Source organism: Odocoileus virginianus, chromosome 34 (assembly GCF_023699985.2).
Source record: "Odocoileus virginianus isolate 20LAN1187 ecotype Illinois chromosome 34, Ovbor_1.2, whole genome shotgun sequence".
Classification (NCBI taxonomy): Eukaryota; Metazoa; Chordata; class Mammalia; order Artiodactyla; family Cervidae; genus Odocoileus; species Odocoileus virginianus.
The window spans coordinates 18,744,615-18,771,063 of NC_069707.1; the positions used below are offsets into that span (position 1 = coordinate 18,744,615).

The 26,449-nt window shown below is 38.4% G+C and overlaps 1 protein-coding gene, 1 long non-coding RNA gene and 1 pseudogene across 6 annotated transcripts in view; 1 reads left to right on the plus strand and 2 right to left on the minus strand.

Moving 5' to 3' along the window:
- The window catches only part of LOC110138173 (uncharacterized), a 370,957-nt gene that overhangs the window by 294,872 nt on the left and 49,636 nt on the right, over positions 1 to 26,449 (plus strand). Inside the window, exon 5 of the long non-coding RNA XR_011485665.1 lies at positions 22,485 to 22,667. This is a non-coding gene — a long non-coding RNA (uncharacterized lncRNA). The remainder of the gene's footprint in view (positions 1 to 22,484; positions 22,668 to 26,449) is intronic.
- Positions 1 to 26,449, minus strand: part of ADGB (androglobin) — a 172,820-nt gene that overhangs the window by 1,830 nt on the left and 144,541 nt on the right. For 4 of the 5 annotated variants that reach the window (XM_070461650.1, XM_070461646.1, XM_070461651.1 and 1 more), the window contains 6 exons: positions 21,046 to 21,218; positions 14,927 to 15,103; positions 14,079 to 14,181; positions 11,715 to 11,849; positions 1,078 to 1,168; positions 186 to 369 (listed from right to left, as the gene is read on the minus strand). In XM_070461650.1, the coding sequence (XP_070317751.1) occupies positions 186 to 369; positions 1,078 to 1,168; positions 11,715 to 11,849; positions 14,079 to 14,181; positions 14,927 to 15,103; positions 21,046 to 21,218 (863 nt within the window). The remainder of the gene's footprint in view (positions 1 to 185; positions 370 to 1,077; positions 1,169 to 11,714; positions 11,850 to 14,078; positions 14,182 to 14,926; positions 15,104 to 21,045; positions 21,219 to 26,449) is intronic. The other variant, XM_070461648.1, reaches the window with a different exon arrangement.
- LOC110138172 (calcium-independent phospholipase A2-gamma pseudogene) lies at positions 17,438 to 20,232 on the minus strand (annotated as a pseudogene).

The following is a 26,449-nucleotide window of genomic DNA, read 5'->3' on the forward strand; positions in this document are numbered from 1 at the left end:
TAAGAGGGATTTCAGGGAATGAGTAAATTAGATGAATAATTAATTTGCCAATTTTCTGAGAAGTTGGGATTGAAAGATTTTCAAGACTTCTTTCTACCTAGTTAAAATATGATTCTATGATATCTTTTTAATATTACAAAAGAATCTGTTAACCGTGATCCAAGTGTATGCCCTTGTACACTCACCCGCATTTCTCCATACATCTGTAGCACTTCATCTTTCATTTTAAACCTTTCTTCTTGCTCGATATCACGCAGGCTAAGGATTCTGTTCCGATACTGTCGAAACTGGTGGACCTCCTCTGCCTTCTGCATTGCCTGTTGCTGATTTAGCTCATCTGTTTGCAGCAGAGCCTCAATATTTGTTTTTCTTGATATAAAAACATAAAAAGAGAAACATAAGTCATTTGAGAACTCTGGAATGACCTTCAGCACTCAAATAATTTCAAATCTTATCAACAGAGTAGTGATCTTCATCAAATCAAATATCAGAAACAGAAAGAATAAACCACTATTTTTTCATGGACTAGGCTCCATTTACTAAATCTCTAATATTTTAGAAAAATAAATTATATGTAATATTTGAAGAGGTGTTTGTGGAATTGGTGTTTGAAACTACAAAATAATCTCATAGTTTCAAATACCAATTCCACAAACACCTCTTCAAATAGTACATCTAATAAACTAGGTTTGAAAGTGTTTAGAAATGTGCTTTATAAAATTTATAGATGTGCTTGTACAATTACCTCTATTAATTCTACTGTTTGGTTCCTAAGGAAATTCAATCTAATTAAATAACAGCAGCATGTATGATGGGGTTTTCCCCTGGCTCAACTCACTTTAACCAAGCTACAAATTAAGTCCTTACAGAAAATATTTAAGTGCTTCTATAACTGACTTAATAAAACATTTGCTAAATTTAACATACAAGCTATATATTTCAAAAAATTCAAATGCACTGAAAATATATTAAGCATTTAATTTCAAATTTTCAGTTGTTCAGCAATTGCCTATTGACGATATGTTCAAAATTCTATGAACACAGATGTCTACATTAATTGTGTTTATTAAAACTTACCGTATATATTGATTTATGTCTACACATTGTAATTTCTTTCGAATAAGCTGTGGAGACATTTCCAAAATTGTTGGCGATCGTGAATGAGGCCCTATTTAAAAAAAAAAAAGTCCTAGGCTTTCAAGAAGGAATCAACAATGATTAAGTAAAGATTGTATATCTTATTTAAATTGAAATATGTTGGGCTTACCATGTTTAATGTGATTTAATGACTTTATTGAAGTATAATTATGCTTTATTGCTTATCCTCTAGCTGGTTTTACTATACTTGTAGTTAAATGGTGATACCAAAATTAATATAGAAGAAAATGAGTATGTTCTATAGAAGAGTTACAAAATCACTCTATTTTAATTAAATGAAAGCAGAGACCAAAGAAGGTCATACTGTGTTACAAAATTTCACTATAAGCAAGTTAAATTATCTAATATTTAAAGAGTTTGATCTATCTGTGCAAGCTATACTAAGCACTACGGGGGTGGAATATAAAATTGTTTTTAAGACAGTAGCCCAGGAAACGGAAACAACTGAAATGTCCAGTGACAGATGAATGAATAAAGATGATGTGGTATATATATACACATATACACACAATGGAATATTAATTAGCCATAAAAGGAACATAATTGGGTCATTTGCAGAGTTGTGGATGGACCCAGAGTCTGTCATATAGAGTGAAGTAAGTCAGAAAGAGAAAAACAAATATCATTTGTTAATGCAGATACGTGGAATCTAGAAAAATGGTACAGATGGACCTATTTCCAGAGCAGAAATAAAGATGCAGACATAGAGAATGGACATGTGGACACAGATGGGTAAGGGGAGGGTGGAATGAATTGGGAGACTAGGATTGACATATATCCATGACCATGTGTAAAACACAGTTAGTGGCAACCTGATGTATAGCAGAGGGGGCTTAGCTTGGTGCTCTGTGATAATCTAGAGGGGTGGACTGGAGGGTGGGAGGGAGCTACAAGAGGGAGAGAATACATATATAAATATTATAAACATATAACTGATTCACTTCTTTGGATGGATGGGTGGGAATGCTTTGGGCTATAAGTCTCAATATACTAAGAGACCACTTCTCCCTAAATTGACCCATAAATTCAGTGTAAATTCTATCAAAATCTTAGTAGATATTTTACAAAATTTGACAAGCAGAGCTCAAAACTTATATGAAAATGGAAATACCAAGAATAAACAAAATAATCTTGATAAAGATTAAGGGGAATGATTTCAACTTCATGATTTCAGAATTTATTATGAAGCTAACAATAATCAAAACATTATGATTTGACAGTTTCTTATTTTTGATCCCTATTTGCATAAAATATCCAGGAATGGCAAATCTACGTAGACAAAAAGACTGAGGCTGGTGGTGGGAATGCAGAGTGACTTTAAGAGGGCACAAAAGAATTTATTTGGATAAAAGGAAAGTTTTGAAACTATATTTGGTACTGGTGGCACAACTCTGTAAATTACTAAAGTGTATTGAATTATACTTTCAAAACTGATAATTTGAAGGTATGTAAATTACACGTCAGTATTTTTTAAAAAGATTAAATGGTCTGGAAAGGCTGAATGGTTAATATCTTAGTCTCTAAAGTTTCTTTCTTGAATCTATTCTTGTGGGTTCATATAAGTCTGTGGGGGTAAAAAAAAAAAATCCCAGTTACCTTTGATTTTCAGTGTTCACTTGTTATACATTAGCTATTCTACTGGACTAAAAGATACTGTATCTTTTTTGTTTTTCTTTGAGAATAATTGCTTTACAATGTTGTGTTAGTTTCTGCTATACAACAAAGTGAATCAGCTGTGTGTTTATATTTATGTATGTATTCTCTCCCTCTTGTAGCTCCCTCCCACCCTCCAGTCCACCCCTCTAGATTATCACAGAGCACCAAGCTAAGCCCCCTCTGCTATACATCAGGTTGCCACTAACTGTGTTTTACACATGGTCATGGATATATGTCAATCCTAGTCTCCCAATTCATTCCACCCTCCCCTTACCCATCTGTGTCCACATGTCCATTCTCTATGTCTGCATCTTTATTCCTGCTCTGGAAATAGTTCATCTGTACCATTTTTCTAGATTCCACGTATCTGCATTAACAAATGATATTTGTTTTTCTCTTTCTGACTTACTTCACTCTATAAGACAGACTCTAGGTCCATCGACATCTCTGCAAATGACCCAGTTATGTTCCTTTTATGGCTGAGTAATATTCCTTTGTATATATGTATATATATATATATGTATATATATATATACCACATCATCTTTATTCATTCATCTATCATTGGACATTTCTGTTGTTTCCACTTCCTGGCTATTGTCTTAAAACATTTTTGTATTCCACCCACATAGTGCTTAGTATAGCTTGAGCAGATAGATCAAGTGCAAAGATAGCTCCCCCCTGCAAAAAAAAAAAAAAAAAAGAAATTTCACTGAATTTATGGGTCAATTTAGGGAGAATTGCTTAGTATATTGAGTCTTCTAGCTCAAAGAATTCCCACCTTCTATCCAACCCCCCACCCCACAAAAAAGATACTTCATGTCTAAAGGCAAAGGAGAAGCCCCAGCAAGATGGTAGGAGGGGCAAAATCATGTTTAGAATCAAACCCCATACCCACCAGAGACACTCAGAGGGTTCAAACAAAACCTTTGCTCACCAGGATCCCGAACCCCCACAGAGACTGAGCCAGATCTGTGTGTGAGTCTCCTGCATAGGTGCAGGTCAGCAGGGGCCTACCAAGGGGGCAGGGGCTCTGGGTGCAGCTACCTGGCCACACAGCCTCTGGCATAAGCCCTCTTGGAGGAGGTTGCCATTAACTCCACCATAGGGCCACGGAGCAGATGACCCACAAACTGCAGAACAATTGTATCAGAGAATTTCTTGCACTGTTAAGAAAGCTCTAGGGCCCACGACAGATTTCCCAAACTAGGGATCTGGCAAAGGAACTGAGAACCCCCAGGGAATTTGATTTTGGAGGCCAGTGGGAATTGATTACAGAACTTACACAGGGCTGGGGAAGCAGACTGTTGAAGGGCACAAACAAAACCCTGCATGAGCCAGGACCCAGAAGAAAGGAGCAGGGACCCCTCAGGAGACTGGCCCAGACTTGCCTGTGAGTGTCCAGGAGTCTCCGGCAGAGCCGTGGGCTGGCAGTGGCCTGCTGCAGGCTCGGGGGCTCTGAGTGTGGCAGTGAATGCATGGGACCTTTGAAAGGAGGTCGCCATTATCTTCATTACCTCCACCATAACTTGGTCTCAGGTCAAACAACAGGGAGGAAACCCCACCCATCAACAGAAAACTGAGTTAAAGGTTTAGAGTATGGTCCCCATAAGAAAGCTTCCATAAACCTCTTAACCTTCTCCATCAGAGGGCAGACAGACTGAAAACCACAATCACAGAAAACTAACCAATCTGATCACATGGACCACAGCCTTGTCTAACTCAATGAAACTATGAGTCATGCTGTGTAGGGCACCCAAGACGGATAGGTCATGGTGGAAAAGTCTCACAGAATGTGGTCCACTGGGGAAGGGAATGGCACTTCAGTATTCTTGCCTTGAGAACCCCATGAACAGAATGAAAAGGCAAAAAGATAGGACACTGAAAGATGAACTCCCCGGGTCAGTAGGTGCCCAATATGCTACTGGAGATCAGTAGAGAAAGAACTCCAGAAAGAATGAGGAGATGGAGCCAAAGCAAAAACAACATCCAGTTGTAGATGAGACTGGTGATGGAAGTAAAGTCTGATGTTATAAAGAGCAATATTGCATAGGAACCTGGAATGTTAGGTCCATGAATCAAGGCAAATTGGAAGTGGTCATATAGGAGATAGCAAGAGTGAACATCAACATTTTAGGAATCAGAGAACTAAAATGTACTAAAATTGGTGAATTTAACTCAGATGACCATTATATCTACTACTGTGGGCAGGAATCCCTTAGAAGAAATGGAGTAGCCATAGTCAACAAAAGAGTCCAAAATGCAGTCCTTGGATGCAATCTCAAAAATGACAGAATGATCTCTGTTCATTCCCAAAACAAACCACTCAATATCACAGTAATCCAAGTCTATGCCCCTACCAGTTATGCTGAAGAAGCTGAAGTTGAACGGTTCTATGAAGACTTACAAGACCTTCTAGAACTAACACCCCAAAAAGATGTCCTTTTCATTATAGGGGACTGGAATGCAAAAATAGGAAGTCAAGAAACACCAGGAGTAACAGGCAAATTTGGCCTTGAGTACAGAAAGAAGCAGGGCAAAGGCCACTAGAGTTTTGCTAAGAGAATGCACTGGTCATAGGTAACACCCTCTTTCCAACAACACAAGAGAAGACTCTACACATGAACATCATCAGATGGTAAATACCGAAACAGATTGATTATATTCCTTGCAGCCAATGATGGAGAAGCTCTATACAGTCAGCAAACAACAAGACTGGGAGCTGACTGTGGCTCAGATAATGAACTCCTTATTGCAAAATTCAGAATTAAACTGAAGAAAGTGGGAAAAAACACTAAACTATTCAGATATGACCTAAATTAAATCCCTTAAGACTATACAGTGGAAGTGAAAAATAGATTTAAGGGACTAGATCTGATAGACAGAGTGCCTGATGAACTATGTACAGAGGTTCATGACATTGTACAGGAGACAGGGATCAAGACCATCCCCAAGAAAAAGAAATGCAAAAAAGCAAAATCACCGTCTGAGGAGGCCTTACACATAGCTGTGAAAAGAAGAGAAGTGAAAGGCAAAAGAGAAAAGGAAAGACATACCCATGTGAATGCAGACTTCCAAAGAATAGCAAGGAGAGATAAGAAAGCCTTCCTCAGCGATCAATGCAAAGAAACAGAGGAAAACAATAGAATGGGGAAGACTAGAGATCTCTTCAAGAAAATTAGAGACACCAAGGGAACATTTCAAGAAAAGATGGGCTCAATAAAGGACAGCAATTGTATGGACCTAATGGAAGCAGAAGATATTATGAAGAAGTGGCAAGAATACACAGAAGAACTGTACAAAAAAGATCTTCATGACCCAGTTAATCACAATGGTGTGATCACTTACCTAGAGCCAGACATCCTGGAATGGGAAGTCAAGAGGGCCTTAGAAAGCATCACTATGAACAAAGCTAGCAGAGGTGATGGAACCCCAGTTGAGCTATTTCAAATCCTAAAAGATGATGCTGTGAAAGCACTGCACTCAATATGCCAGCAAATTTGGAAAATTCAGCAGTGGCCACAGGATGGGAAAAGGTCAGTTTTCATTCCAATCCCAAAGAAAGAAAATGCGAAAGAATGCTCAAACTACTGCATAATTGCACTCATCTCGTACACTAGTAAAGTGATGCTCAAAATTCTCCAAGCCAGGCTTTAGCAATACGTGAACCGTGAAGTTCCAGATATTCAAGCTGGATTTAGAAAAGGCAGAGGAACCAGAGATCAAGTTGCCAACATCTGCTGGATCATTGAAAAAGCAAGAGAGTTCCAGAAAAACATCTATTTCTTCATTATTGACTATGCCAAAGCCTTTGACTGGGTGGATCACAATAAACTGTGGAAAATTCTTCAAGAGATGGAAATACCAGACCACCTGACCTGCCTCTTGAGAAATCTGTATGCAGGTCAGGAAGCAACAATTAGAACTGGACATGGAACAACAGACTGGTTCCAAATAGGAAAAGGAGAACAACAAGGCTGTATATTTTCAGCCTGCTTATTTAACTTATATGCAGAGTACATCATGAGAAACACTGGGCTAGAAGAAGCACAAGCTGGAATCAAGATTGCTGGGAGGAATATCAATAACCTCAGATATGCAGATGACACCAGCCTTATGGCAGAAAGTGAAGAACTAAAGAGCCTCTTGATGAAAGTGAAAGAAGAGAGTGAAAAAGTTGGCTTAAAGCCCAACGTTCAGAAAACTAAGATCATGGCATCCGGTCCCATCACATCATGGCAAATGGATGGGGAAACAGTGGCTGACTTTATTTTTCTGGGCTTCAAAATCACTGCAGATGGTGATTGCAGCCTTGAAATTAAAAGACGCTTACTCCTTAGAAGGAAAGTTATGACCAATCTAGACCTCATATTAAAGAGACATTACTTTGCCAACAAAGGTCGGTTTAGTCAAGGCTATAGTTTTTCCAGTGGTCATGTATGGATGTGAGAGTCTGACTATAAAGAAAGAGCCTCAAAGAATTGATGCTTTTGAACTGTGGTGTTGGAGAAGACTCTTGAGAGTCCTTTGAACTGCAAGGAGATCCAACCAGCCCATCCTAAAGGAGATCAGTCCTGGGTGTTCATTGGAAGGACTGTTGTTGAGGCTGAAACTCCAGTACTTTGGCCAGTTGATGCGAAGAGCTGACTCATTTGAAAATTGAGGGCAGGAGGAGAAGGGAATGACAGTGGATGAGACAGTTGGATGGCATCACCGACTCAGAGGACATGAGTTTGGGTAGACTCTGAGAGTTGGTGATGGACAAGGAGGCCTGGCATGCTGCAGTCCATGGAGTTGCAAAGAGTAGGCCATAACTGAGCAACTGAACTGAACTGAACTGAGAACTGCAGAAAGTTTGCATTGTTTTAAGTCACCAAGTTCATTATTATTTTTACAGGATAGGAAAATTATACAATTAAGTTAATTTGTTTTTATTTTTATTAAATATTTTATTAGTTGTACACCTTGGGAATTTTGAAATGTTTCTTAATCAATCTTTCCCATTTTATCATTGTTTTTTGGGAGAAGCTATGTCAAGTTTTCACTGTGCCATGGAAAACATCCCAATCTCCCATTGACCATTTAATCTTGATTTTCACATGTGGTTGTAAAAGTCTCCAGGAATATTGTAAAGTGATTAACTCATAACAACTTATTAAAAGGGATTATTCATTCATAAATATAATATAATGCAAAATTTTATAAGCATATATCATCAAATTAGTTTTTCATTTTTCAAAAGTATGCCTTTATCAGCAGGATACAAGTGAGAAAAAAGAATACCATACTAAAACCCCAACTTTGCTCCATCATTAGAACAGAAATTCAGTCATGTTTTTCAGTTTATAACATTAAATAAAATATCCCTAAAATATTGGCATCTTATATACAACAGGACTCTTCTAGAAACCAGTGGTAAATAACTTATTTTTTAAATTATGGTTGGTCTGTGATCTTAGATTTCTAAAGTTCAAGTGTTTTTCTTAGGAACATATCTACTTTTGTTGCATTTATTTTTGGCATTCAAACTTGAATTGTTTCTATAAGACACCAACTCTGCTGACTCTGACTGAAAAGAAAATGTTTTTGATTAATCAGATGTTTGTATTCTTTTACATCCTGCCAAATAATATATATTTTAACAGAGAGGGTGTAAAAGGGGCCGAGAAGGTTAATCTTCATGTTCATCTGTAAAACTGTCCTATCAGAATAAAGTGTACCCAAATAAGGGTCTTCCCAGGTGCGGCAGTGGTAAAGAATCCGCCTAACAGTGCAGGAGATGTAGGAGATGTGGGTTTGATCCCTGCATTGGGAAGATCCCCGGAGAAGGAAATGGCAACCCACTCCAGTATTCTTCGGTGGAAAATCCCATGGACAAAGGAACCTGGCAGGCTACAGTCCATGGGGTCACAAAAGAGTTGGACGCGACTGAACATGTGTGCACAGAATAAGGGTAAGCAGAGAATGGACTTGGACCTCCATAACAGTGTAGCTCAAAGAGTGTGTGTGTGTGTGTGTGTGTGTGTGTGTGTGTGTGTGTTTGTGTGCGTGTGGGCTGTCCTGTCTGCAAACAGGTACTCTATGGGATGAGTCCTGAGTGTACACATTTAGAAATATTTTTATAGCAATTACTCATCACTGGATCATTTTATTGTATCCTATAAAAGTTTCAGTTTTCAACAGAATCAGCAGAAAACTTTTCATTGTAGATAGTAAGAAAATAACCATTTAAAAGGCAGGGTGAAGAATGAGTGAGTGAAGTCTCTCAGTCGTGTCGGACTCTTTGCGACCCCATGGACTGTAGCCTACCAGGCTCCTCCACCCATGGGATTTTCCAGGCAAGAACACTGGAGTGGGTTGCCATTTCCTTTTCCAGGAGATCTTCCTGATCCAGGGATTGAACCCAGGGCTCCTGCATTGTAGGCAGATTCTTTACCATCTTGAGCCACCAGGGAAGATCCATTCACTTATTGTAAAGCCTGGAGAAAAGTTTGGGAATAAAGACCAAGGCACTTTCCAAGGCCCCCAGAAATAATAGGGAAGTTGAAAGCCAAGTTTGAGCTCAAACTTGATGATGGCTTGGTGTTGCTAAAAAATGCTTGGATGTGAAATCAATAATGATATTGTTTACATGTCCTCTGGCATTATGGAGGAAGTTGTTCTAAGTTACCTATTATATATGAAGATAGTGGCAAGAGTAGGGTAGTATTTGAAGAGTCACAAACAAACGAGTAAATAAATATACATACATGTATATGTATGTTGCTATTTGGGATTCCCAGGTGGTGCTAGTGGTAAAGAGCCTGCCTGCCAATGCAGAAGACATAAGAGACGTGGGTTTGATCCCTGAGTTGGGAAGATCCCCCCAAGTAGGATGTGGCAACCTACTCCAGTATTCTTGCCTGGATGATCCCATGGACAGAGGAGCCTGGCATGCTACAGTCTACAGGGTTGCAAAGACTTGGACACAACTGAAGCATCCTGGCACACACATATATTGCTGTTCAGTCGCTAAGTCATGTCTGACACTTCCGAGCCCATGGACTGTAGCCCTCCAGGCTCCTCTGTCCATGGGATCCTCCAGGCAAGGATGCTGGAGTGGGCTGCCATTTCCTTCGCCAATGTATGTGTGTATATGCATACCAATGTAAAGCCCAGAGCATGTAAAGCTGACACAGGGTCTACAATCTCCTATGGGTAAGGTGTCTTCAGAAGTGAGGGCCAATTTGTGATGCACCAATAGCAGAGGTGGGAGGAACCCACAAAGTCCCAGAGAAGAGCTGGGTAACTGGACCTGTGGTTCTCAAGCAGGGCTGCTGCTACAGCCGCAGGATCTGGACTACAAGCAGAGTTTCTGTGCTATATGATGTACTAGAACCACACAATAGCACATCCCTTTTTGGTGGGACGGTAAGTAAATTTCTTTTTGGTGGTGTATAATTAAGCTTATCATTTTATATTAAAATAAAATGATAAGACATTTTATTTTATTATAAACTTATCATTTTATTTTAATATAAAATGATAAGATGTATTTAAGAGGGCTTTGAAGAATTTTTTGCTTGAGGACAGGCTGCTTTGGTCTCTAGATCTTCCATCCCTACTCATTCTTACCTGTCCTCTCTGTTTTGTGACCCCTCCTTATTACCCAAAACTATATCCTCATAAGCGGTTAATATCTAAAATATATAAATAGCTTATACGAATCAATATCAAAAAAATACCAATCTGATTAAAAATGGACAGAAGACCTGAATATACATTTTTCCAAAGAAGACATACAAATGACAAATAGGCACATTAAAAGATGCTCAACATGCTAATCATCAGAGAAATGCCAGCCAAAACCACAATGAGGTATCACTTCACACCTTTGGAATGACTATTGTCAGAGAGACTATAAATAACAATTATTGGCAAGGGTGTGGAGAAAAGGGAATGCTTGTGGGAATGCTTGTACACTGCTGGTGAGTATGTAAATTGGTGCAGCCACTGTGGAAAAGAGTCTGGAGGCTCTTTAAAACACTAAAAATAGAGCTACCATATGATCTACTCCAGGATATATATCTGAATTCCACTCTTGGATATATAGCTGTAGAAAATGGAAACACTATTTCAAAAAAAGATACATGCACCTCAAATGCACATGTTCCATAGCAGCACTATTTACCATAGTCAAAATATAGAAGCAACCTGAGTGTCATCAGCTGATGAATAAATATGTTGTGTATACACACACACACACACACACACACACACACACACACATTTGGCCACCTGATGCAAAGAACTGACTCATTGGAAAAGACCCTGATGCTGGGCAAGATTGAGGACAGGAGGGCAGGAGAGCAGGCGGTGACAGAGGATGAAATGTTTGGATGGCATCATTGACTCAATGGACATGAATTTGAGGAAACTCCAGGAGATGGGGAAGGACAGGGAAGCCTGGCATGCTGCATTCCATGTGGTTGTAAAGAGTTGAACATGACTTAGCAACTGAATAATCAATCAATCAGTCTCTCTCTATATATAATATAATGGAATATATTGTATGTATATAGTGGAAAAATTTGTGTCAGAATAGAGGACCACAAATATTTAACATTGGTTATAAAAGATGTAGGACACTATAGATAAAACAAAAAAAGAATCTATATTTAGTGACAATTATATATGTTATCACTGCAAAAAGAAATTTTCACTTTTATCTTTAGGTTAAGTGTTTATTAATCAGGTCCTTAAGAAGATCACCACTCTAGTAATTGAAATGAAGACCTATGAATCCTATATGCATATTTTTCTGTGTTCAACCCTAGCCATCATATATGTTAGCACAATATCTTTTCCAGAATCTCTATTTCAAAATATGGATTTATCTTACCAATAAGGGCAATACTTACTGATATTTTCCCTCCGTAAGCTCTGATCACGCTCTTCCTTCCCTGCTGGGGAAGATCCTCCACTTTCACTGTTTGTTGACTTTGCGAGATCCTTCATGCCCTTGCCTACTTGCCACTTCTTCCACAGCATGCTCCCTGATGGGTATAGACTCTTTGTTATCAAAATTCATGGCACTCTTTTTATCTGACTCTTTTATGGCACTTGAAGATGTTACTGCTAAACACAACATATGCAGCACTAAAAGAACCCTTGCATTCTATGAAATCACACACACACAAATAACAAGACATATAGAATACATAAATATGTAGAGTTCAAGAATGGGAAAAATTAATTCATCATGATAGAGATCAGACAAATGGTTTCTTTGAGGAAGGAAAAGTCTGGGAAAGAAAATGAAGAGGACTACTGAGATGTTTTATCGTGATCTGAACACTGGCTCCTGAGTATACATGTATGTGAAAATACACCAAGTTGTTCAATTAAAATATGTGTCTTTATTAACTGTAGTTTACATAAGGTCAGCCTTCTCTGAGCTCTGTTCTCCACTCAGCTTTGTCCTTAACTGGTGGTGAATCCCAGTTTTAGCAAAGAATCCAGCTAAACTAGTTTATTGAGAATCTCCCCACCATTGATATCCAATTAGACTTCTTATCCTCCTCACTTGATATTTAATCAAATTTCTCTTCCTTGATCCTTGATACCTAAACATATTCGTAGAAGTATTTTTTCATTAGTTCCCTGCTTGTTATAAATCTTCACTTGTTACTGTTGTGTTCAGAATTGAGTTCAATCTCTCTCCCCCTACAACGGTCTTGAATAAAATCTTCTTTGCCATTTTTAAAAAGTAATCAGTGCAATCAATTTTCTTTTACATAAACTTAACATAAAATTTAAAAAATTAATAATAAAACCTAGAGCTTAATGAACAAGGACTGTATTCTATTCACCTTTATATTTCTAACATTACATTGAAAAGAAAGTGAAAGTATCAGTCACTCAGTTGTGTCCAACTCTGTGACCCCAAGGACTGTAGCCCACCAGGCGCCTCTGTCCATGGGATTCTCCAGGCAAGAATACTGGAGTGGGTTGCCATTCCCTTCTCCAGGGTATCTTCACAACCCAGGAACTGAACCCAGGTCTCCTGCATTGCAGGAAGATTCTTTGCTATTTGAGCTAACCAGAAAGCCATTACATTAGACTCTACTTATTATAGGAGTGAGTACTTTAAGAATTATAAATATGTCAATTTTTGTCAATTTTTAGATATATGATGTAGGAAGAATAATATGACCCTCTGAGTTTTTGTCTAAATGCTATAAAATAGGAATAAATAGTAAGTTCTACCTCATAGTTGCCATGGGTTAAAGTCAGGTAATAAACAAAAGAACTTTGTGCCCACCCCAGAAAAACAGGATTAGGATGACATTTATTGTTTATACTTTTCATATGAAAAGTTATGGAAAATTACTTTTATAAAAATTATTGAGTTATACTCCTGAAGATGTGAAAGTGGAAAAGCACAATTTGTGAAGTGAATGTCTTTAGCCTCCCTGACAGTTCAGTGTGGTGATAGATGTAGGCAGATGAGTATTTGTGGGAAGACTCTCAGGTGATGAAGAGCACTGTCTACATGCTGGCTGTTTCTTGGTAGCTTGTGAGTTTAGAAAATTACTCTGGGTCTGTGTCCTGGTAAGTTGGAAATAATATTATATATCAGTGGGATGGTGTGAGTATTAGATGAGACAGAGGTAAAGAATCTGTCGGCCAATGCAGGAGATGCATGTTTGACCCTGGGTAGGGAAGATCCCCTGGAGAAGGAAATGGCAACCCATTCCAGTGTTCTTGCCTAGAAAATCCTATGGTCAGAGGAACCTGGTGGGTTACAGTCCATGGGGTCACAAAGAGTTGGAAAAGACTTAGCAACTAAACCAACAGCACCTGATTAGTATTTCATAGTCCCAGACCCAAGGAAGCCGCTCAATATAAGTAGTTAACTTCATTACTATGATTCTTATTGCTATTATTTGTTGTTACTGGGATTAGAAAAGTGCCAGATTTAAAGTTGTATCCCTGCCTTCAAGTTCATATACTGCTACTTTATAGACTGCACCCTTATTTCTGGTTTCATCTTTTCTTAATTGGTAAAAATCATATCTACTTGGGGACAAAGTGAACATCTGCTTGGTAAGAAGAAAATGCTCCAGAACCTATTTCTTTATTGAACAGCCCATGACTTTACAGTACTATAGGGAAATAGATGCTGAATCTTTTCTTTTTGGCAAGCATGACTTGTTGACTAGCTATTAAGAAGTGCAGGTAACGGCTCCATGCTTGGGGCAGCCAGGACAGGGCCCACTGACCTTCTTCCCCGGCTTTGATTTGGCTTTCAGACACAGGCACGCACTCAGCATCAGGCGTTTTCCTAATGAACTGGCTGAGATAATGGAGACGAGCCTGGGCAGCCTAAAAGACAGACAGCATCAACACAGAGTCCAGGAAACACCATCTCAACAGTACTCGTGACAAGGGGAAATGTCAATGAATGTGGCAGTCTGGTCCAGGCCAGCTCTTACCAATCATCAAAGGAAAAAATTCTGAACCATTCGTGATTTTGACAGTGATTTGTGAGAACTAGTGAAGAAGCAGTCCTAACACTTAGACACTGGGTAGGCCAGCTTAGATCCAGTTGCTCCTGGACTTTTTTCGTCTGTCTCAATAACCCTGAGTTGGGGATATGAAACATATGTAATAACAATGTTTCACTATGGCAATGATTCTTATATAAAATAGAGAGAGGAGGAATCATGAAGTATGTGTATTTCACAAGGGCAGTGCATGCTTCCTCTTTATCTAAGGCATGTTCAGAGTGCTTGAAAGCATGTATTAGACATTTTAATGCTTTTTTGGTTGGCAGTGCTAAGGACACAGAGTGTTAATCCCAGATGCTGTGAAAGAACAAAGTGACCTAAGGTTTGGGCCATAAGTGGTATCATAATGTGCTTTGCTTTCGCAAGTCATCTGGGTATCCAGACAGTATTAATAACATTTCACAATGTGTCCAAATGTGGTCTTAATATTTAGTTAGTTGATGTCTGACAAAATTTCAGATATTTCCTAAAGTAGACTATGTGGTTTCACCAATATGGCTCTTCCTTCAGACCACGCCCAGGAATGAAAGGTAAAGGATAATTTCTCAAACTCAGATAACCTTGATTGATCTTCCTGGCTCCATCATCTCCCAGGCTTGCTTCATGGCTCGGATTTCATCTGCTCGTTCTGTATCTTTTTTCACTTCAACACAGTCTGCTTCATTGTGCTCAGTGACCAGCCTCAGAATCCAGTAGGGTTTATTTGGGTCTTCTTGTTGAGGGTGGACAGCATACATCTGACAAGGCACAGTAAAGAAGTTTGGGTTAGATGCTTTCTTCTTTTCAAAAGGGTCTAGATTTTACCTTATGATCCATAATTTCACTATTAAGTATTTTACCCAAGAGAAATGAAAACATGTTCTTGCAAAAAGACTTGGAAAAGAACATTTATTATAGCCTCATTCATAATAGCCAGAAAAAGGAAAATGATATAAACATCTGTCAATTGATGAATGGATAAACAAACTGTAGTATATTACTTTGTTGTTGTTGTTTAGTTGGGAAGTTGTGTCAGATCATTTTCGACCCTATGAATGGTAGCCCATCAGGCTCCTCTGTCCATGGGATTTCCCAGGCAAGAATACTGGAGTGGCTTGCTATTTCCTTCTTCAGGGGATCTTCTCAATCCAGGGATCAAACCTATCTCTCCTGCTTGGAAGGTGGATTCTTTACCACTGAGGCACCTGGGAAGCTCACATGGACTACTACTTAACATTAAAAAGTAATAAACTATTAATGCACACCATCATGTGATTGAAGTTTACACAGACAATATACTGAAATAAACAAGTTGAGCATAGAATAGTACATCTTGTATGATTCATTTGTATGAAATTCCAGGACAGGCAAAACTTGCTTGGGGGAGAGGTGTGGGGATGAAAGAATCCACTGTGGAGAGGTTTAGGGGAATTGCTAAGCTTAGGGAAATGGGCTATAACCTAAACCTTGACAGAGGCATGGGTTACATGATGAGTGCACTTGTCAAAATTCATCTCACTGAAGTGTATATTTAATATTGCTGTATTTCACTGCATGCAAATTTCAACTAAAAACTATGAATAATTCTAAATTCCACTTAGGCTCATTTATACCATCTCTTTACATGAGGGCAGAAATAGTTATTTCCAAGTCTGAATATATTGATATACATTTGTTATGAAAGATAACATTTTGATGTCTTGCATGATCACTTTCATGCACCTTAGACTGGGAGCTGATTGTCATAGGACTTGAAAATGTCTAGAAAACTGAGACTTATGGGTAGATAACATTTTGATCTCTTGCAGGATCACTTTCATGCACCTTAGACTGGGAGCTGATTGTCATAGGACTTGAAAATGTCTAGAAAACTGAGACTTATGGGTAGCAATCTGGTAGGTAGAGGAGCTTGAATCTGATGTGGTTTCTAGCACTTTCCATAAGACTGACACAATGTCAATTATCCATATTACATAATGCAGATGGGGAAGTGGAGATTGGCGGGGGATGGGGGGACACTGAATAAAGTTTTCATAAGCAGTTTGGTTTTAATGTTACCAAAAAGATCTCCTAGCTTTCTACAATATTCCCTTACTACTCTGATAAAAATTTAAATCTCACAATTGGAAATTCTTTTATTTGTTCTTTCTAAAGCACAGCACATAAGCTCTTGCCATCTTTCATACTGCTTGATAAATAAATTTTTAAGAAACTTCTCCAGGATAAAGTTTTGATTAGGGAAGGGAACACTTTGAAGAACTAAGGGAAGGCCACATGTCTGTAAGAATTTATGGATTGAATTTAGCTTATTTGCTTTGACTTGGAATAGTTTCATTGTAGTTGTTAATGACAGGACTATTTTCTCAGGAAATTCAAATAATTGATTTTATATCAGTGAATGATAAACTGGAGTTACATTTAGAAAAGTTAACACTCAACATTATCTTGAAGTTTCAAGGCAAAAAACGTGGTTGATGAAACTTCATCTATATTTTTGAGCCATAAAATGTTGCAAGAAACACATTTTGAATAGAAAATATCACCTGATTCTTTCAAGTTTCAAACATAATTGTAATTTGATAAAGAATGTTCCATTTTTCTGCATTTTTTTCAGATGATATTACACTAAAAGGCAACATTTGGACTGTAGAATAGAGCTAGTGAGAACATAAGTAATGTAAATTTAGGAAGAGATTAGCTTCTTCATATGAAATAAGACCAGTGATCAAATAAATTCAACATGACTTTGGTGACTAAAGCAAAAATGCAAAGTATATGACATCTGGTTCATATGTTAATAAATTTTCAAACAACCAACAATATCATTCCAAAAGCTACTAAAATCAACTAGTACAATATTAAGATTCCTAAAGCTTGGTTCATTATTAATGTCATAAAACCCAACTCCCATATGAATTCTGAAAGCAAACATACCCTTTGTGCCTCACCTGATGGTCTAAACATCATCTTTTTCAGGATTCCCTAGAACTCTTGGGTGTTGAAAGTTACCTCATGCTGAATCCCACAATTCCATACTAAACTTAATGTATATTCTGAACAGACTTTCATTTTGGAGAACATGCACGCATTCCTCACAGTTTGGAAAAGAACAGAAGGCTTTCACACATGTCCATTTTTAGTTTTATCCAATCATTAGTTTTCTGAATAACTTTTCTGGACAATATTTTTGCAAGTTTTTCCATTTTTTCCTTATTTTCCTTCTATGGACTTCAGCCCTTTTACCTGAATCTTATCCAGGTTTTTGTTTCAGCTTTCATTTAGAGGTAAGTGTCTGCACATTATGGGATTGAATCTAAAATAGGTAACAGGAAACAACAGAACGTCGAGTATTATGCGGGTTTTTCTGTATCTGCAGCACTGTTGGTAACTTCAGCTTGGGTTTCAAGTGTGTGTCTGTCACAGTGTTTCTCACATCACTCTCATAATGTCCAGTGCCCAACATTCAATGTCCTAGGCATGCTAATGGGATGTCTGACCAAAGACATTTACACTCATTCATTGCTGATACTGAAGGGTTAGTTGGAAGCAAACTTCCCTCTTGATGATCATTTTCCAAATGCACACATTGCAAGGTAGCCTGGAGCAGCAGATGCAGCTCTGGTGGCCTACCACATCTTATACTGACAGCCTTCCAACTACCAAGAGCTGGTAATAAAAGCTGTTTTTGGCATTATCCCTCTGTTTACCAGGGTACCTACTGCAGCTACCTTAAGACTTCTGGGATTTCTTGCTATTCCTATCATTAGTGTGTATCCCATTCTATCCTTGAGAATATTTCCCAAAGTTTGACTATCATAAAATGCAGGGCTCCAATTCATTTTGACAGTTCCAATGATGACATTTTGTGAAAACACATCTTATCTTCATTTTTGACAGAGTTCCTTACATTCACCCAAGGACATATGAAACGATTCCAACATGAAGCTAATATGGTGCCTGTACTTCCACCACAAATGCAGTCAAAGAACTGATAAACTGGTTTGTGTGTGAGTTCCACTGATTTCCATAATGTCTGAAGAGTTGTCTCATCCCTTATTCCTCCACCATCAATTGTGCGAGTTCTTCCTTTCACTGGATTCATGTGGCCAAAGTAAAGCCAACATTTTTCTAACTGCAGTCTGAAAAATGCCATCTTCAATTTGTCTCAGTTCTAAAAAAAATAAGGAATAATTCTTTCCTTGGCAGCCACTCCTTTTCCCTCAGGAAATTTTTGAAGATGAAAGTCACTTCTTCAGTCCATTAACGCAGAGCTTTGGGTCAGTTGTTCTTAATGCTTGAATGAATGCCCAGATTCTGTCATCAATACTTATCCTGGCAGTTTTTTCTTGTTGAAGAGGTAAATGTTTTTTCTTCTCTCCATTTTTGTCTTTTCTCCTAGTCTTGCTTACTTTTAACTGCCTCTTCCTGGAACTGAATCATACTTTAATTTGGTAACGAGTACACCAATATAACTACCTACACTAAAGCTCGTCCACCTTCATTGAAATGAGTAAGAGAATTTGCAGTACTTTGTTTAGTATTAATAGAAACTAGAGGAAGCTCAGGTGACCCACTTGGACTTACAGGCTTGTCTACAGCATATAAAGAAGATTCTGAGTCTAGCTTCTTACAAGTCAGGACACCAGTAACTGAAGAATTGTATTTTCTCTTTTCAGTGTTTCTACTTTCAATTTATAATTTGTTTTGGAAGTGTTTATTTCCTTTTTTTTGAGACTTTCCCCCTCATCTTTCAAGTATGAATTAATATGATTTGATAAAAGGTAGAATGACTTCACAAATTGTGTGGTTAAACCACTTATGCTATGAAAATGACTTTGTTTACTCTTTCTTCATCTTTATACCCTGACTTCTCTTTTCTGCTGATTTAACACTATTTTTTCGGAGACTTGGCAGTTTGCTTAACATTTACCTGTTTTCATTGGTCACTATAGGATACTTTTCTTAATATTTGATAACTTGCCTTATTGAGCTAAACATGAAATCACTTCATTCTGATTGCCAAAACAGCCTTTGAAACAAATTTCAAGGGTGACATATGAATGCTCACTTTTCCAAGTCCCTTAGGAGCACAAATGCTAAATTTAAAAATTCTAATATATAAACCTTGGTTGCTTGTGAATACCAGTGTTACTTGAAGTATGTGCTTCATTTTGGTCTGTTTACATTTCATTTTGCTTATACAAAATCCTCTTTGTAGGCTGATGTGGCTTATCCTCCAATAATGCTGAGGTGGGCCTAAGAAATACAGTTGCTTGCTTCTCTACTTCTTCAAAAGATCATTTGCATTATGGGATGCAGGCTGAAACTGCTTCTGTAGCAGTGGCAATTCTCCTCTTCCTGGCATTGACATTGGACTGGAGCTGGCTTGCAATAGCTGAGCTTTCAATGCAAACCGAAGAGCAGCACCCTGAACCCCACTAGCCCCTCAGTTTCCTCTTGCCGCCAGTGGAAGTTAAGCTAAGGTTATTTACCTTTCAATGTTCCCAAAGGCATACTCCAAGAGCTAAGAAATTACATCTTGAAAATGCAAGTGGACAGGTATTTCTATGACTGGAGTATGGGAAAATGGAGTCATCATCTTTGAATCTGTTCATTTTTCTTTAGTGTCTGTTTTACTACCAATATACTATTTGGTTAACCAAACTGGGAGATACCCTTTGTTCCTTCTTGCTGTTTGTCATCCCTTTGGATTAATAACTACATCTTGAGTTTGTTTCTTAGCTAGTTCTTCATTTGTCTTCTTCTTTCTTTCTTTGACCTGTATCTGAAACAACTTGTACTCTTTTGTCTGGACTATTTTGCTGCTTTCTGATGGTCTTCCTATCTCTAGTCTTTTTGCCTTTAATTTCATACCCTTAAACGTCATCAAGGTATCTGAAATGTAAATCTCATCATGTCAATACACTTCTTAAAGGCCCCACCTCCCACCTCCCAGCTCTGCATAGCCTAAGCTGCAATCACCAATGATGGGAAGATTTTGTCCTTACAGATTATTTGCCTTGAGTTCAGTGTTTAAACAGCTTGAATCTGAGTATCTTTAGTATTGTACTCATACTCCTCAGATTTCCCACCCACATACTCCTCCTTACCCCTAATCATTGGGATTACTTAACTGGCAGTGAGCAAATTTGGAATCAGGATCCCTGGTTTATAGAGTCCCACCTTTCTAACCAGGCTTGAAGGCTCCTCTCCACTTGATCCTTACTTACCCTTGCAGCCTCTTACCTCATAACTTAGAGACTAAAAAACCAGATTGTGTTGGATTTTGCCTCAGCATGTCTTTGATCACTGACTCAGTTCTGGATTCCTCTGGGTAGAGGTACCTATCCTTTCTACCACTGTGCATATCATGTGTAACATCACAGGTCTCTTTTTACCTTCAGTCTCCTCCATGAGACTGTGAGCTCTTTGAAGGTAAGGGTTGTATAATATTAACATTAGAAATCCAAGTCCCCCAAATATCTTACCTATTAAAAGCTCAATTAATGATTTTTGATACTAAACTAAAGAAGACTGCTTACAGAAGATGTCCAAGGAATGTATTTAAAGTATCCAGATGATTGCTAGACACAAGGAAATGGAACTTTTCGATTTTTTTCTTTAAAAGATAAGGTTAAACAGTGACCCAATGAGCTTAAAGCTGTTAAGTGATTCTGATAAGAAAAAGCTTTGCACCCACCTGAGGCTCAAAGCGAGGTGCTTGTTTTTCTTTGGTTGTCTTTTCTTTCTCAGAAGACTTTTCTTTACCTTTTCTTGTTGCTTTAGAAGTTCCTGAAGATTTTTGTCCCTCACTAATAGTGTGGGAATCTGGACTTCCTAAGGTAATTAATTCCTCATGTTTCTCTCCATGTGCTAGCAGAAAAAAAGGAAACCAGTGAGTCATGATATAACATATCATATAGGAAAAGGGAAGAAGTCAAAGAAAAATGGTTAGTACAGATCTTTGGGTTTTTTTTTTTTTTCTTTTTTTAAACAAACAAGTAAGCAAATGAACAGAATTTTTATAACGACCTATGAGACTCACTTTTATACAATTGAGAGATAACTCACATACTATAAACTCCCCTCTGAAATTATAAATCTGTAGTTTTGGTTTATTCATAAAGTTATGTAATGATCACTACTATCTCATTTATTCCTGACCTGGATTTTCTTAGGTCCTTTTCTTGCCTAATTGCCTTGACTAATATCTTCAGTACAATGTTGAATTGATTTATCTCTGTTTTAATATTTATTAATCCCTTCCCACTGCCTATTTTGGGTTTAGTTTTTTCTTTCTTTTCCAGTTTTTTAGTTTTTTTTTTTAAGTAGAAAGTTAAGTTATTGATTTGAGATCTTTGTTCATTTTAAATGCAAGCATTTATAGCTATAAATTTCCCTCTTAATACTGCTTTCATTGGGCTTCCCAGGTGGTGCTAGCGGTAAAGAACCCGCCTGCCAACGCGGGAGACATAAGAGATATGGGTTCAATCCCTGGGTAGGGAAGATGCTCTGGAAGGCAGCATGACAACTCACTCCAGTATTCTTGCCTAGAGAATTCCATGGACAGAGGGGCCTGGTGGGCCATGGTCCTCAGGGTCATAAAGAGTTGGACATGACTGCAGTGACTTAGCACGCAGGCAGGCACTGCTTTCATGGCATCTGGTACATTTTGCTATGTTGTTAGTTGTTTTTCATTCATCTCTAAGTACTTTTAAACTTCCCTTATAGTGCACTTCATGTCTTCATGTGGATACAAGTTACTGCCTAGTGTCCTTTGATTTCAGCCTGAATGACTTCCTCCAGTGTTTCTCATAGAGCAGATTTGTTGGTAACATTTTTTTTTTCAGTTTTTGTTTTTCTGAAAATGAGGCTTTGAAAGAGATTCAGTTCCATTTTCCTGTTCCAGGAACACAGACTCTTAGATTTCAAAGATACTGCTTTGCTGGAGACCATGGGATGGGACTGGGACAAGTAAAAACCCTATAAACCTTCCTGTCCTAAAGAGATAGGGTCCTTTTTCTGGAAAAGAGCCTTTGGTGATTTCCGGAATTCTAAGAGTTGATTCTGATAATCTCTGCTAGTTTTTTTTTTTTATGGAGGATTTAATTTTTTTAATCCTTTCTTCCTTTTTTTTAGGTATTTCCATTGATGTTCTCCTGGATTTCTTTTCTTCTTTTAAGCTTCTGAATTATCTCTGCACGATGTTTGTCTGGAGCAGAATCCTGAGGGAATGGAGAGTTCACATAGGCCAGTTTCCTCACAGCTGCCTGAAGAACTTGTCATAAGAGCATGAAATAGCAAAAAGCTCTGTGGAAGTAGGTGAGACTCCCTTCCAAACAGCTCAGCTCTTGAATGTGATGAGTAGGCAAAGTAAAAAGTGGACTGATTTAACTTGTGGGCAGAAAAGTGAAAATAATAAGACCACAGAAAGAAAATAAGGTTACTTAGTCCAAAAGTCTGTTCTGTACATCTGTGTCTCTTTTTCTGTTTTGTATATAGGGTTATCATTACCATCTTTCTAAATTCCATATATATGTGTTAGTATACTGTAATGGTCTTTATCTTTCTGGCTTACTTCACTCTGTATAATTGGCTCCAGTTTCATCCTTCTTGTTAGAACTGATTCAAATGAATTCTTTTTAATGGCTGAGTAATATTCCATGGTGTATATGTACCACAGCTTCCTTATCCATTCGTCTGCTGATGGGCATCTAGGTTGCTTCCATGTCCTGGCTATTATAAACAGTGCTTCAGATCTGGTTTCCTTGGTGTGTATGCCCAGAAGTGGGATTGCTGGGTCATATGGTCATATGACTCTGTGGGAGAAGGTGAGGGTGGGATGTTTCAAGAGAACAACATCTAAACATGTATATTATCTAGGGTGAAACAGATCACCAGCCCAGGTGGGATGCATGAGACAAGTGCTCGGGCCTGGTGCACTGGGAAGACCCAGAGGGATCGGGTGGAGAGGGAGGTGGGAGGGGGGATCGGGATGGGGAATACATGTAACTCCATGGCTGATTCATGTCAATGTATGACAAAAATCACTACAATATTGTAAAGTAATTAGCCTCCAACTAATAAAAATAAATGAAAAAATTAAAAAAATAAATAAATTAGAAAATAAGGTTACTTAAATGAAAGTAAGAGTGAGGCACAAGGGTAGAGAAACGATGAATCATGGCAACTGAACCAAGAGACAAAGAAGAAAGGAAGACAAAGATTTTTATAGGAAGCCACACAATAAAATCATCTTTTTATCAGAAACCCAGGAGAGACTGTAGAGACACTGCAAAAGATATATTTTCTTTTTTGGTTTTTTGAGACCCTTGGTTAGCCAAAAACTTTGAGGGTGAAAAAGCAGTACTCGCACAGAAATGGGAGCCCGTGTATTTCAGCACTGCTTCCCTGCAGAGCTCCTCATGGTGCCTCTGGTACATACGGATGGTGCAGCACCAGCTCTCCACCTCCAGCCCAGGTATGAGAAAACTGGGCCTTGACCAGTCTCATTGGCTATAGCTACCACCTCGGTTTCTTACCCCAGTAAAATCCAGGTCCCAGAGGTCTCAAGGGCAGCAAAGTCAGGATTTAACTATATGTTAGAGATCTATCTGGCCAGTGCTACATAACAAGATCTCATAAAAGCTGGAGTAGAGGAAGTCATTCTTTTTAGATTGTGCTGCCAGACAATTCTGTTACCAGTAATGCTATGCTTATCGTAAAGCAGCAATTCACAATTGTAATGAATGTATGAATCACTCAGAGAGACTGAAAAATGTAGATCCTGAAGCTCAAACCTCAGAGAGTCAAATCCCTTAGTTTAATATTGTTGTTGTTCACTTGCTCAGTTGTGTCCAACTCTTGCAACCCCATTGGACTACAGCACACTAGGCTTTCCTCTCCTTCACTATCTCCTGGAGTTTTCTCAAACATATGCATTGAGCTGTTCATGCCATCCAACCTTCTCATCCTCTGTCACCCCCTTCCCCTCCTGCATTCATCTTTCCCAGCATCAGGGTCTTTTCCAATGAGTCAGTTCTTTGCATCAGGTGGCCAAAGTATTGGAGCTTCAGCTTCAGCATCAGTTGTTCCAATGAATATTCAGGATTGATTTCCTTTAGGATTACCTGGTTTGATCTCCTTGCAGTCCAAGGGACTCTCAAGAGTCTTCAGTCTTCTTCAACACCACAGTTCAAAAGCATCAGTTCTTCAGTGCTCAGCCTTCTTTATGGTCTAACTCTCACATCTGTACATGACTACTGGAAAAACCATAGTTTCGACTATATAGACCTTTGACAGCAAAGTGATGTTTCTGCTTTTTAATACACTGTCTAGGTTTGTCATAGCTCTTCTTCCAAGAAGCAAGCATCTTTTAACTGATATGGAACCCAGGAATATATAGTTTTAAAACTAGCTCAAGTAGTTCTGAGTCATACAGCTTTTCCTTTCCAGTGAAGCAAATGCTACAAAGAGCTGGGCTGAGGGGAAGGATACCACTATGTGAGAGTTCAATGAAGCTGAAGGTACCTTTGGTTTTTATTCTTTTTTATTTATTTTATTTTTTTAAAAATGTATTTATTTTAATTGGAGGCTAATTACAATATTGTAGTGGTTTTTGCCATACATTGACATGAATCAGCCATGGTGTACATGTGCTCCCCATCCTGAACCCTCCTCCCACCTCCCTCCCCATCCCATCCCTCTGGGTCATCCCAGTGCACCAGCCCAGAGTACTCCATCTCATGCATTGAACCTGGGCTGATGATCTGTTTCACCCTTGATAATATACATGACTCAATGCTATTCTCTCAAGTCATCCCACCCTCGCCTTCTCCCACAGAGTCCAGAAGACTGTTCTATACATCTGTGTCTCTTTTGCTGTCTCACATATAGGGTTATCATTACCATCTTTCTAAATTCCATATATATGCATTAGTATACTGTATTGGTGTTTTTCTTTCTGACTTCACTCTGTATAATATGCTCCAGTTTCATCCACCTCATTAGAACTGATTCAAATGTATCATTTTTAATGGCTGAGTAATATTCCATTGTGTATATGTACCACAGCTTTCTTATCCATTGGACATCTAGGTTGCTTCCATGTCCTGGCTATTATAAACAGTGCTGAGATGAACATTGGGGTGCACGTGTCTCTTTCAGATCTGGTTTCCTTGGTGTGTATGCCCAGAAGTGGGATTGCTGGGTCATATGGCAGTTCTATTTCCAGTTTTTTAAGGAATCTCCACACTGTTCTCCATAGTGGCTGTACAACTTTGCATTCCCACCAACAGTGTAAGAAGGTTCCCTTTTCTCCACACCCTCTCCAGCATTTATTGTTTGTAGACTTTTGGATAGCAGCCATTCTCACCAGCAAGAGATGGTACCTCATTGTGGTTTAGATTTGCATTTCTCTGATAATGAGTGATATTGAGCATCTTTTCATGTGTTTGTTAGCCATCTATATGCCTTCTTTGGAGAAATGTCTGTTTAGTTCTTTGGCCCATTTTTGATTGGGTCATTTATTTTTCTGGAATTGAGCTGTGGGAGCTGCTTGTATATTTTTGAGATTAATTCTTTGTCAGCTGCTTTGTTTGCTATTATTTTCTCCCATTGGGAAGGCTGTCTTTCTACCTTGCTTATAGTTTCCTTTATTATGAAAAAGCTTTTAAGTTTAATTAGGTCCCATTTGCTTATTTTTGCTTTTATTTCCATTTCTCTGGGAGGTGGGTCATCGAAGATTCTGCTGTGATTTATGTCAGAGAGTGTTTTGCCTATGTTTTCCTCTAGGAGTTTTATAGTTTCTGGTTTTACATTTAGATCTTTATTCCATTTTGAGTTTATTTTTGTGTATGGTGTTAGAAAGTGTTCTAGTTTCATTCTTCTACAAGTGGTTGACCTGTTTCCCCAGCACCACTTGTTAAAGAGATTGTCTGTTCTCCATTGTATATTCTTGCCTCCTTTGTCAAAGATAAGGTGTCCATAGGTGCATGGATTTATCTCTTGGCTTTCTATTTTGTTCCATTGATCTATATTTCTGTCTTTGTGCCAGTATCATACTGTCTTGATGACTGTGGCTTTGTAGTGGAGCCTGAAGTCAG